At 35.7% G+C, this 13414-nt stretch overlaps 1 protein-coding gene across 17 annotated transcripts in view; it reads right to left on the bottom strand.

The window, feature by feature from the left end:
- The window catches only part of HYCC2 (hyccin PI4KA lipid kinase complex subunit 2), a 66234-nt gene that overhangs the window by 17933 nt on the left and 34887 nt on the right, over positions 1 to 13414 (bottom strand). For all 17 annotated transcript variants that reach the window (XM_087949989.1, XM_087949955.1, XM_087949968.1 and 14 more), the window contains 3 exons: positions 13265 to 13380; positions 10078 to 10173; positions 5468 to 5584 (listed from right to left, as the gene is read on the bottom strand). In XM_087949989.1, coding sequence (XP_087806115.1) covers positions 5468 to 5584; positions 10078 to 10173; positions 13265 to 13380 — 329 coding nt within the window. The remainder of the gene's footprint in view (positions 1 to 5467; positions 5585 to 10077; positions 10174 to 13264; positions 13381 to 13414) is intronic.

Genomic DNA, 13414 nt, shown 5'->3' with positions numbered 1-13414 from the left:
CGGGTGCCAGCAGTTTGGTAGTTCAAGTATTACCGGCTCCAGGTTGACTCAGCCTTCAATTCTTTTTTTTTTTTTAATAAACTTTATAAAATTTTGCAGTTAAAATATACAAATAACACACACACAATTTAGGGAGGGGAAGAAAAACAAAAAGGAAAAAAGGGCAAATGCTTAAAAAAAATTACATCATCAACAGTTTGTGGTTCCTTATTTATCTCATTATTTTGTGCCATATTTGCAATTAGTCTTTAGTGTGAATATCTAATTACTACTATTGTCGCTCCTCCTCATGTACAATTTTTATTTATTTATTATTATTATTATTATTATTATTATTATTATTATTATTATTATTATTATTATTATTATATAGGGGGCGTGCATAAGCACACCAACGTGCCTACTGTCCCTGTCCTATTGTTTCTCTTATTCTTCTTTTATTTTTCTTATATGTACCCATTTCATGTATTCACAACTATGTATACACTTATACTTATTATCTTGTAAACAATTGGCAAATCAAATAAATAAATAAATAAAAATAAAAATATAATCTATCTTCGGTCTATCCACTCATACCAACAGTTCCAACTCATATAGTACTGTGATACTTCATTATTTTTTAGTGTTAAGAGTTAATTTATCCATTTCTGCACAACTTGATATTTTCTGAATGATCATTTCCTCTGGTGGCATATAGGATTGTTTCCAGCATTGTGCGAAGGCTAATCTAGCTGCCGTCAATATATGTAATATTATATATTTAACTTTTTCTGGGAATTGTCTGTTGAGTATCCCTAGTAGAAAGAATTCTGGTTTAAGTTCAATCTGCTCAGTCGTAATTTCCTCCATCCATTTTTTTATTCTCAGCCAATATTTTTGGGATTCTGTGCAAGACCACCACATGTGGTAGAATGTTCCCTCTTTCTTTTTGCACTTCCAGCATTTAGGGCTCATGTTGAGAAACATCTTCGCTAATCTCGAAGGGGGTAGATGCCATCTATAAAACATTTTCCTGCTCCAAGCTATCATATTACCTTTAACTATTTCTTCCTCTAACTCTATCTCTAATAAATAGTTATAAAATTCTGTTTTTTTGTTTTTTTGTCTGGGCCTAATAGAATTTTATCTAATTGTTGTGGTTTATTATAGATTCCGAAATCCTTCATATCCTGTCTATATCTATTCTGGACTTGGAGATATGCCCACCGGTCAATTCATAACCCTTGTTCCTGAAGGTCTTGCCATAATTTCAAATTCCCTTGAATATCCAATAAGTCTTTGTACTTTAACATCTCATTAATATCCAAATTATTCACCTCCATTGTTGAAATCCAGATCGGGACCTTTTTTCCTTATTTTATTTCAACTGGCCAATAAAGAATCTCTAATTAAATGTCTATGAAAATATTTTTGTTTAGTTTTCCCCATATCCCATAGGAAAGCGTGCCACCCTCTCTGTAAATCATGGCCTTCTAAAACAAGTATTCTTTTATTAGATAGATTCACCCATTCTTTCAGCCATACTAAGGAATCTGCATAGTAATATTACCTCCCCTGCTCTTCATATCCTGCATTGCTTTTAGGTTTATTCTCGTTTTTTCCCCTTGCCAAATAAAATTTGCAATTGGCCTATTAAGTTCCACAAAGTAGTTTTTATGTATTTTAATTGATATTGTCTGAAATAAATAGATGAATTTAGGGAGAATAGACATTTTGATAGTAGCAATCCTCCCTAATAATGAGAGTTGCAGTTTAACCCATATCCCTAGATCTTTTTTTTTTAGTTTTAAAATAGACTTTATTTACAAAAGATTAAAACACAAACATACAAATATGTACTAATAAAAAGAATATAAATAGAACAATAAACATATCTCTTTCTGTTACATTTGATATTAAGATTGATAGCTCATAGTAAACAGTAGTAAGTAATCATTGGCAAGTATTCCTTATCCCTTATCAATTACCTATTAATTAATAAATGATATATTTTTCTGCTATTACTATTGGATTATAACTGTATTGGTTATCCCTAGATCTTTCTTTACTTGTAATAATTTATCATAGTTATTTTCTTTTCTTTTTTTTAATAAAGTTTTATTGAGTTTTAACAAAACAAATAAAACAAACATCTTATTTGAGTACAGCATGGTTCCAGGTTATCACATTTCCACACAGACACAATTTCATATGCATATTCATCTTATGTATTCAACTTCATATCTTATTACTCTTTTTCCAACTTCTTACTATTTCTCCCTTTACTTCTCTTAATTTTCTTTTATGGTTATCTCATTTTCTTCTTATTCAATTTATTTCTTTTACCTAAATTTCTATATCTTTTTATTCATTATACTTATACTTTCGTCTGTCTTGTTTACAATTTCATATGTTCTCTTCCAACATTCTTAAGAAGCAAAATTCCCCCTATGATTGCCAATCGATGTGCAACACCTTTAAATCTTATTGTTATCATATGAAATCTCATTAAACATTGAATTTGTGCATTCTAAAATTATAACATTCAAATTTCTAATATCTATTTTATATCATGTAGATCTCATCATTCAGACTCTGCTTGGTACTTCCCCTTGAAAATGTAAAAAGAAAAATTCTAAAAACATAGCAAAAACAATATATATATATAAACATTAGTAAACAAAATAGTTATTCAAAATCATTCTAGTACTGGTATGAACCTTGTAAATCTTTCACGTTTCTTTTCAATATCTATCAATCTTTGAGAACAACTGAAATGTTTCCCTCCCTTCTTCATTATTACTTAACTGTTAATAAGCATACCATTGGATAGTCATACAGTTTTATAAATTATTTACCATTAATAAGCAAAATAATTATTCAAATTCATTCTAATAACTGGAATAAATTTCCTTATAAATCTTTCACATTTCTTTTCAAGATTTTATCAATCTTTAAAAACAATTGCAATGTTTCCCTCTCTTCTTTATTATTGCATTAATTATAAATAAACATACCATTACATAACAATAGTTTTATCTCATAGATTATTTACTTATTTCATGTCTAACTCATTACAGTATTCTACTGTCACAACACTATCTTTTGTACCTTTGCAGAATCCTCACTTTTAACTTAATTTAACTATTGTCTCTGTTTTCTAGCTGAGCAAATACCTTTAATCCTAGTACAGTTTCCCCTTTTTCTTTATTTCCTGCTTTTGTCCCTCATAAGTTCTTTCCCTTTCTATCTTTCCCCCCCTTTTCTCATCCTTTGTTTTATACCCTTCTCTAATTTTCCCTTCTGTAGTTTTCTTTTCTGCTTCTCCTTGCTGTTATATACATAAACAGCATAAACAACATAAATTTTCAGACTATTTTTCTTTTGGCTGTTCCCTTTGATCTCAAACTTTTAACTCCTTTCCCCCTTTTTCCCCTTATTACCACACTTTGCATTATTTGATCATTGAAAATGGCTTCTTCTTTGTCCCGCCCTTCTTGCTCTTGAAGCTTTTCCTTTTGCTTTTCATAGTTCAGGATCTCCATTTCAAAAAATTCAAATCCGAAGCCAAAGGATCTTCCTCCCCTTTCTGCATCTTCTTTCTGTTTTTTAAGACTCATCTTCAACTCCTCCAAGAGTGATGGCATTTTAAACACTTTAGTGCCTAAATTCATATTATAGATTTGTTGGATTAGAAATTGCCAATTTAAATTATCGAAGGCCTTCTGAGCGTCCAGAAACACAAGGGCTACTTGTTTATCCGGGTGGGCTTCATAATATTCCAAGACATCTAACACTATTCTTAAATTGTTCCTAATTTGTCTGTTAGGGAGAAATCCATTCTGATCTTTATGTATATACTCATTCAATATTCTTTTTAATCTGTTTGCTATGATGGTAGCTAATGGTTTGTAATCAGTGTTTAACAAAGAAATTGGTCTGTAATTTTGTATAAATCGGGGATCCAAATCCTCCTTTGGAATCAGCGAAATCAGTGCCTCCCTCCATGAGCCCGGCATTTTAGCTGAGCCGTCCATACTTCTGAAGTCAGTAAAATAAGGACCCAGATTGTTGGGCACAATATGCTGACTCTGTAAAACCACTTAGAGAGGGTTGTGAAGCACTGTGAAGTGCTATTGGTATGCCCTCTCTGTTGGATCTGGAGAGATGGCAGGTAAATTAAACTGGGGAAGAGGCTCAAATACCATGCCATGAAAGGCTTTAAAGATCAACATCAACACCTTGAATTGGACCTGGAAATAAACTGGTAACTAATGCAGCTTGTGAAGCAGAAATATAATGTATGTTCGCTGCATTTTGCACCAATTGAATTTTCTGGATACTCTTCATGGGCAGCTTTATGTAAAGAGCATTACAGTAGTTCAAATGTGAGATGGCCAGGATAGGAGTGATCATGAGTAAGACCCTTCAATCTAGGAAACATGCAACTGGTAATAATCAAGTAGAAGCTTTCCAGAGTTAAAAATCAACTTCATGGCAAATGTAACTTACTATTTTTCACAGCAGAACATAGTACAACTATTAGAAAGAAAAAAATGAAAAACATGTTAAGTACTCTGCTAGAGGGTTATTCAAGTGGTTCTTTTCCATTCACTGCTGTTTTTTAAACAAGACAAAATATATGTATGCTCACTTGTATTTAGGCCAATGAAATACGGTATTTTCAAACTACAGCTAACTAATAAAGCAGAAACATTGCCTGACAGAAGTCCAGTGTCCACTGTTAATACTTTAACACATAACCACAGACCCACGGTGATAGTGACTGCAACAGTTTCCCAAAATGTTCAGAAAACCCCTATTTTTACAAATGGACTGTTCCAGTTGCGAATAGTTTTTGTTTTCCCACCATTAAGAGTGTATGCAGCAGCACGCTTGCGTGAGTTATTTGGTGTTTTCTGTAGTGGCGTTTGAATTTGAGTTGCTGTCATTTTAACTGCAGATCTTTGTTAACATTTTTTTTATAAAGCTGGGGCCACATTTTCTGCCAAAAAGAGTGTGATTTGCTGATCCAAACTTCGAAGAAACTGCTCTAACGTGGTATGAAAAAGCAGAAAGTGATCTGAGTGAAGTGGAATCAGATTGCAATGGAAATTTTATAATGGACGATGAGGAACCCAGTGGGCCAGTTCTGACATCAGCGATGATAAAGCTCCCGATAAAATTGATGACCAGCTACAATCCATGTCATGCAATAATTTATATGGCAAGAACAAATTCAAATGGTCTTCTGCACCTTTTGGAAGCAATAGATCCAGAACCACAAATCCAATATTGTAGTGCAATTACCTGGACTACAGCTAGCAGCTAGAGCAGTCATTATGACCTCATGTCTGTAATAGCATAGCCGAAACAGTAGGTCTGTGGTTAAGGGTTAATAATTTATGTTATATTTTATTCCTGCAAAAATATTAATAATTTGCTCAAAAACAAGAACTGTTACACCCAAAATTTAGATACATACATAGCATAATAGATTCCAGTGAGTAACTGAACCATGAAGTCAGGATCCAATACTACTCTGCAGCCATCTTCCTTCCAGCATTTTTCATTCTGTCGTGGAAATCCACTCACACAGAGCCTGCAAAATATAAACACATTTCTAAAAATTACATCTTTATCTTTTGAGTAAACACATTTTCTTATTTTAAATTTTGCATACAAAATTCTAAACTACAAACCAAGGTATTTCAGTAATAATATTCATTTTTAGTTTATTTATGTGTTTTTATAGTAGTGGGTAGTATATACTGTTGTGAGAAAATTACTCACTTAAATTAAAAACCAAAGTATTTGTGATGCAATGCAGTATAGGTAACTCTTGTTTAGCACCCATTCACTGCTGCATGGTGACTTACAACCAGACCTCATACTGACAACCAATGCAGCATTCCCACAGTCAGGTGATCAAAATTTGGGTGCTTGGCAAGAGGCATATATTTACGATGGCTGGAGCATGCTGGGATCATATAATTGCTGTTGGCAATCTTTCCAGCCAGCTTCTGATAAGCAAAGTCAATAGGAAAAGCTGAATTCACTTACTGACTGAATGATTCACTTAACAACTGCAGTAATTTGCTTAACAGCTGTGGCAAAATAGTTCATAAAATTGAGCATGATTCAACAACAACAATCTTGTTTAACAACATAAATTCTGGTCTCATGTGGTTGTTAAGTCAGGAACAACCTGCAAATGTTTTAATATATTTAATTCTGTAATATCTACATAAACAATTAAGACACACCATTAAAACAATCCTTTCTCTACATAAAACCACAATGAAAGATGGTTACAATATCATGGGATAATAGCACTACCAGTAGCACTTAGATTTATATATCCAGGGGTAGGATTCAAATTTCTTAACAACCGGTTCTGTGGGCGTGGTCTAATTTGTGGGTGTGGCTTGGTGGTTATGTGACTGGCTGGGCGTGGCTTGGTGGTCATATGGTGGCTGAGTATGGCTTGGTGGTCACATGATCGGCTGAGTGTGGCTTGGTGGTCACGTGACTGGGTGGGTCAAAAGATAGAAACTCACTTTAACAATGCTCTTGGTGCGGGGTTGGACTAGATGACCTCTGAGGTCCCTGGATTGCTGTGCTGTTTCAAAGCATCCTCTGAAGCTGCATCTAGTGCCAGGTTTGTGGTCCTTCCTTCCTCTCCTTTTTCTTTACCTCCCTCCCTCCATCTATCCATCCATCCATCCATATCATTCACATTCCTTTCCCTTCCCTTTTTCCCTTCCCTCCCTTTCTTTCTCCCATCCTTCCCTCTTTCTTTTTCTTCTTCCTTTTAAGAGAAAGAAAGAAAGAAAGAAAGAAAGAAAGAAAGAAAGAAAGAAAGAAAGAAAGAAAGAAAGAAAGAAAGAAAGAAAGAAAGAAAGAAAGAAAGAAAGAAAGAAAGAAAGAAAGCTATGCTGGCTGGAGAATTCTGGGAGTTGAAGTCCACAAGTCTTAAAGTTGGGAAGTTTGAAGAGCTCTGACTTAAACCCTAGTACAACACCCAGATATTTAAAGCCATTAAACATCTTGGATTAATCTTGAAACTTTTTGCATACTTGTACTTAAACAGAAAGAATTTTGTTTTAACACATATGGCTTCAATTCCAAAGCTACTTTTTATGAAGACCAAGTCAAGAAAAGGAGATTGGAAACAAAACAAAGCTTAACCTTCTCATTCTTTCTAATATTTTCTAAATGGCAAGTAGAAGTGAGCCTTTCTACTTGCCATTTTATTACCAAGAATTTACCACCATCTTCAAATTTTAAGAGTTGCCTTCCAACAACAAAAAACACAAGTTGCAAACTGCCTGAATAGTAACACAGCATATAATTTTGTATGTTAAATATCGAGCCACAAAGTGGAAGAGGGAAAATATTTGTGAGAAATATTTACTATGTTTTTTGCTTGTCAAATTTAAAAGGCCATTGGGCTTTATAAAGGTTGTGACAGCAATAGACGTAATGAAGCAGTAGCTAGGCAAACTGCTGAATAGTCTGAATTATGCTTTGGAAATTGTGTAATGTATGCTCTGAAATTGAGCAAATGAATGAGATCTAAAGATAAGCTGTTCTCTACAAAACCCACTCTAAACTTACCACACTACGCCTGGCATGAAAAAGCAGAGCAACTTACTAGTTTTGAAGAGGAGGATATGGAAGAAAGAAAGAAGATTGGCTCCAACAGTTTTAGGAGACTGCATAGTTTTGATTACATGGAATATTCCCAAGGCAGTAATCAATACTGTATTAGCTCCAAATGTTCTTTTGGCTAAACACTGAATTCAGGCATATTGGATGGCTGGATGCTCCCAGGAGGCTGCAGGGAGGCCTCCTTGGCCCAAAATGGGGCCTACAAGCCTCCCTGGAGCCTCCTAGGAGCATAAGCAGGGTGGGGGGAAGCATTTTGGGCCTAGCAAGCCTCCCTGGAGTCTCTTGGGAGCAAAAACAGGGTGGGGGAGCAGCACCGGACCCCTCCAATGCCCCATTTTGGCTCCCAGGAGGCTACCCTACACTTACCTGGGAGCCAAACGGGCCTCGTAGGGACTGCAGGGCAGGGTGGGGTGGGCAGGGCCAGCTGTTCTTCAGAACTACCGGTTTGCCAAACTGGATGTAAGATTAACATCCGGTTCACGCGAACCGGCCCAAACCGGTAGAATCCTACCCCTGTATATACTGCTTCATAGTGATTTACAGTCCTCTCTAAATGGTTTTACAGAGTCAGCCTATTGCCCCCAACAATCTGGGTCCTCATTTTACCCACCTCGGAAGGATGGAAGGCTGAGTCAACCTTGAGCCTGGTGAGATTCAAACTGCCAAACTGCAAGCAGCCAGCAGTCAGCAGAAGTAGTCTGCAGTACTATATTCGATTACTAATGATATAGTAGAAAATAACTATTATTACTCACAATATTTCTTATTTTGCCTGAAAACTTCCTATCATCACAAACTTGATTTTTGTAAAAGCTGCCGATCTATTCCCACTGAAATTCTCTGAAATTATTTCTACAGTTCAGTATCAACATCAATCAAATTACATCTAATCACACTTATGGAAAGTATCCAGGTAACAACCATCAATGTCCACTTAACATTTAACTGCAGCAAGAAAAAATTGAAATCCAGTCAAAGGCAAGGTCAAGATCAATAATATCCTTTTAAAAACAAAGAAATTAAAATTTGCCCACGTAAAGGATTCTAAAGGGAGAAGAGCTGTAAGAATGCACGTTTTGGACTGAAACATCAATTTTCCTCTGAAAAGATTTTCAGCACCATGGCGCTGAAGTGTCTTTTTCTTCTGAGGATATTCCACCTGTAATGCAACCCTTATTGGATTTTTAGAATGGATGAATTAAAGGCACGGATCCAGTATGCGGTTGGCACAGATATTGCAGAACTAGAAGGTAATTATTGATTCATATTAGTTGGAAAAGAATATAAAAAGTGAAATGAAACAGCAAATAAACTAATAACAATAAAAACATGAGTTTATAGGCCTTTTTCATATTGTTTCTGTTCTTGTCATAAATTTATTTAGATCCTTTAAAGTAGTAGTCCCTAACCTTTTTGCCTCCATGGATCACTGTTGGCGGGGCTGGTTTTATGCGCGCAACCTAACCCCACACATGCACAAATAAAGCTTTGCATGTTCGCTCACCACTTGAGCAGCCCAGTTCCCAACAGGCCATGGACCAGTAGCAGTCTGCGGCCTGAGGGTTGGGGACCCCTGATTTGGAGTCAGGCTTAGTAAACAGGCTACCTATTAGTTATTTCTATTGCTAGTCAGGTTAAAAAGGGAAAAAATGATGCTCCATAAGATCCATTTTGGATAATCTTCATTAAAAATGGTTTTTCAGAATGGGACTTGGACTTTTCTCCTGTTTATCTTAATTCACATAAGCATCACATAGAAAAAAAAATCACAATGAAAAGTATATAAAACAATATACATGGTCCAATCCCCATAAGGAAAGTTGGTTCCATGGTTCAATCCCTCCTTAGTGGAAGGTTAATTGATAAAACCTGCATCATGATGTTGAAAGTACAAACTCTATTTTGTACATACATATCTTCAATGTTGTGGCACTAATACAAAAAGACACAACTTGCATCATGATCATCATGATCCATGTCTTGTTATTTGGGATCATCTTGTTTTAAAAAGTATGTTTTATACGTCACCCTCCACTACTACATCTGATTAACCATATTTCACTGTACATCTGCAACCAGCCTGAAGGTCCAAGTTACAAACATATGTATCTCTTGAATGATACCCATAAAATCCAGCTCTGTTCCATACATATGAGAAGCCATGATCCTTTTTTCTTCCTCCAGTAAATTAGGAGAATTTTTTTAAAATCTAATTTAGACAATGTGAAGAATCTAAATTTCTATATCTGTAATAAAACAACTCATTACATTAACATACTCAAATAAAAAAGCAGGATCAAATTATGGCAAATAATCAATATTCAAATATTGTCTCACAGGTACATAAAACCCATATGTTTTTCTTTTTATTATCATTTAAAAAACATTCCCCTGAATGATACAAAGTGCATAATTTCTTACCTAGAACCCATCTTGCAAAGCGACTGATAGGAAGAAGCAGGCATATATACAATAGCAGAATTATAACACAGCATAAGAAAGCTCAACACTTCAAACCTAGAGAGACAAAGTGGAACAGATTGAAATAGTTAATATTCTATTGCAACCATTTGGCTGATGGGTTTTAAAAAGTAACAAAATAGTTCTCTTTTGAGTTCACTTTGTCTAGATTTGATGTAGTAGTCTTGGAAGATACAATAGCACAATTAAATGTTCAACCACAAAATATTTTCAAATAAACAAGGCAGCAGGATGGAACCTGATCTTTGCTGAGAGTCATAGCAGACTTGGAGGATTGTCAAGGTGTATGCTCCAGATGTGCCAAATAAATGTCAGCATTGGGAACTGGCAAACAAATATGTGAGGCTTACTGCCGGCAGTCATCTTTCCACCAGACACCGTAAGGAGGTGTCCTTACAGTGGAACAGCTGTGTAACAATTAGAAAATGAGGATTCCAAGTTACACGAGAGTAATCACTAAGTAGCAAACCTCTGTTGGGAACAAAAAATTCAATCTGGGCTCATTGTACTTATGCCTCAAAACCCTTTCTTTCTGAAATACTTTGACTTTAGACCTTCCCTGTGAACAAAGCAGTGTGTGATTTGCTTTCCAACTCACTATCTGGGAGTTAGAATGATTACAGGCAAGCTTCTGTGTGCTTGTGGACTTTACTAGTAAGTGGGCTCCCAAGTATGCTGACTGCCATACTGGTAAATTTCCAATGTCATGAAGCAAACTACTAAAACCTAATCTCTCTTGGTTTGTATGGTCTAGAATAGGTGCCTATTAAATATAAATCCTGACACTTCCTTATTCACTCATATCAATCATGCTTGTCAAACCCCAAAAGATCAAGATTACAACTAGTAACTATTTTTAAGAAACCAGTAATTCTGATCTGGGTAATCAGTCATTTAGTCTCTTAGGTATAGTTAGCAAACTGTACACAGGACACCTGAACTTGAAGTTGTTGGACTGGTTGATCCAGAAGTAGGTTTTGGCTGATAAACAAGCAGGATTTAGCCTAGGCTAGGATTATCAGTGGTGGTATTCTACTGGTTTGGCCCAGTTCTGCCGAGCCAGTAGCGCCGATGAGCAGCGGAGACCAAACTGGTTCTCTCCGTCGCTCTGCTGTTGGGCCCACCTGCCCATCTGGGCTCCCATACTCACCTTTATCCTCTGCTTTTGAAGTGCAGCTGCTTTGCACGGCACAGCAGAGTGCTGCGCAGCAGCTGCTGAAGCGATCGGGAGAATGCAGGCTTGCAGGAGGTGAATTGGAAAGCCTCCGCGCCTGTGCAAAGTGTGCATTTGGCATGCACGTGCAGGCAAAGTGTGTGCACGCGCACAAAGCGCACCCAAGCCACACCCACCGAACCAGTGATAAAACTTTTTGAATACCACCACTGAGGACAATCCACATTCAGTCACTGTATACAGTTATAGCACTTAATGGAAAGATAATGAGTCAGCCAAGAGACACCCTATATACTGTCTCTCTTCATTTGATTCAATCTCTGAGAATAGAGTTTAGGTGAACCCGGCAATCTTCTCTACTGATCAAAGATTACTGCTTCTGATTATGAAATTACATAAAAACATTAATGCAAGTCAGATGCACTTCAGTTGTCTCTTTGCGTCAAAAAGGAAGGAACCATAGCTGAATTCAATGAATTCCATTGAATTCTCTGCATAATTTAATCTCAGTTCTCCTATGCTGATGAAATAACTATTCTCTCCACAATTCAAGTGGTAGACACATGACCCTTACGGTGTCTGGTGGAAAGATTTACCATCACTTAACTCTAAGACAAAAAAATCTTGGATGACTTTCTCTCAGCTTGGAAATAAAGCACTAAAACAGACCAGAGAGCATAACCTCACAGGGTTTTATTTAATCTAAACTAATTACAACCAATAGAAAATTGAAATGGTGTGCTTTTCATATCAATCTTCAAAGTGATTAGGCACTTTTTCTTTCAGTTATGGAGCTGGCCCAGGTGGAATACTATGTTTCAGCTTACAGCTCTTACTCTCAAAATGTTTTCTTAATGTCTAATCTGTATCTACATCCTAAAACTTTCATACTATATTAGATATAATCATATCTTCTTGAACAACCCAGAACAAGTCCAAACCCCATACAATGTATCAACCTTTCAGATATTTAAAAACAGCTATCATGTTTCCTCTCAACTTCTCTTCTGCAAACTAAACATGTACCTAGGTCTTTTAACAGTTCTTCTTGGTTTTCAATTCTTTCACCTTCTTGCCAGTTCTTCACTGGATATGCTGCAGTTTAATCAACGTCCTTTTTAAACTGGGATGTGCAGAACTGAATATTCTAATGATTCTGATTAAAGAGCTTTGGGTTGATTTAATTCTCTACATTCTGTGGTAATACAGGGGGAAAATCCTTAGTTCAAGGCATACTATGCCTCTGTCAAATGAGGGATATTGAGTTCATTACTAACATTTAATTAATTCCCCTGTTCTTTTTACATTGTTTGGTGCACAAACGTAATAATCCCCCCACTGTATAAACTGATGTACTGAAAACTTGCTTTCATTTAGCTGATGTGCCTCCTGAAGTATTTAGGATGGTATTCAGGTTCTTATAAATGTTAGTGCTATCAGGAGGTTAATGGTTTAGAGTTCTCTGGTACTACATATTAAATGTTCTATATTTTAACTCTTCAGCTTATCTTTTGTTGATTTATTTTACTTCACTATCTTTTTACTTCTCTGTCCTGCCTTACCATTTGCAATCAATATTTTTCTGTTATCTGTCTCTGGACATAACTAAAATTGCAAAAAGTATTAAAGTAAAAACACAAATAGTCTCCAATTCCTTTATACAAATACAAAAAAAAAAATACAATTTGAGTTGAGTTAATGAATTCACAATGATATACAAACCAGAAACCTTAGTTTAACAAAAACATGACTATTTCAAAAGTGCCTATAGCTCTAGATTATTAAAGAGTCTTTCAAAACTTATATATTGGAAGGCACCCATTAGAATCTACCTAACAGACGAATCTAATATTTTCTGCTCTATTCAATTATCTCACATTTCAAAGTCAAGGAGCATTTTTCTTTTAAGATATTTGGATTGTTATGGTAGGACCTACTACATCACTTGCTTACCTGTTTTGTGCAGTGAATGTTTCTCTTTGAGGGTGAAGGTCACTATAAACTACTCTGATGAGGTCATGCTGACACAGGGCTCCCTCAGTCAAAGCCATGGATCCAATTGTAGATGGCTTGGGAATTATAAAATAGTGACAATATTATTTA

The sequence above is a fragment of the Notechis scutatus genome, chromosome 1 (genome assembly GCF_049901735.1).
Source record: "Notechis scutatus isolate UNSWTSFEM ecotype Mainland chromosome 1, rNotScu1.2, whole genome shotgun sequence".
In the NCBI taxonomy this organism is placed as follows: domain Eukaryota; kingdom Metazoa; phylum Chordata; class Lepidosauria; order Squamata; family Elapidae; genus Notechis; species Notechis scutatus.
This window is presented reverse-complemented; position numbering and strand designations above follow the sequence as displayed.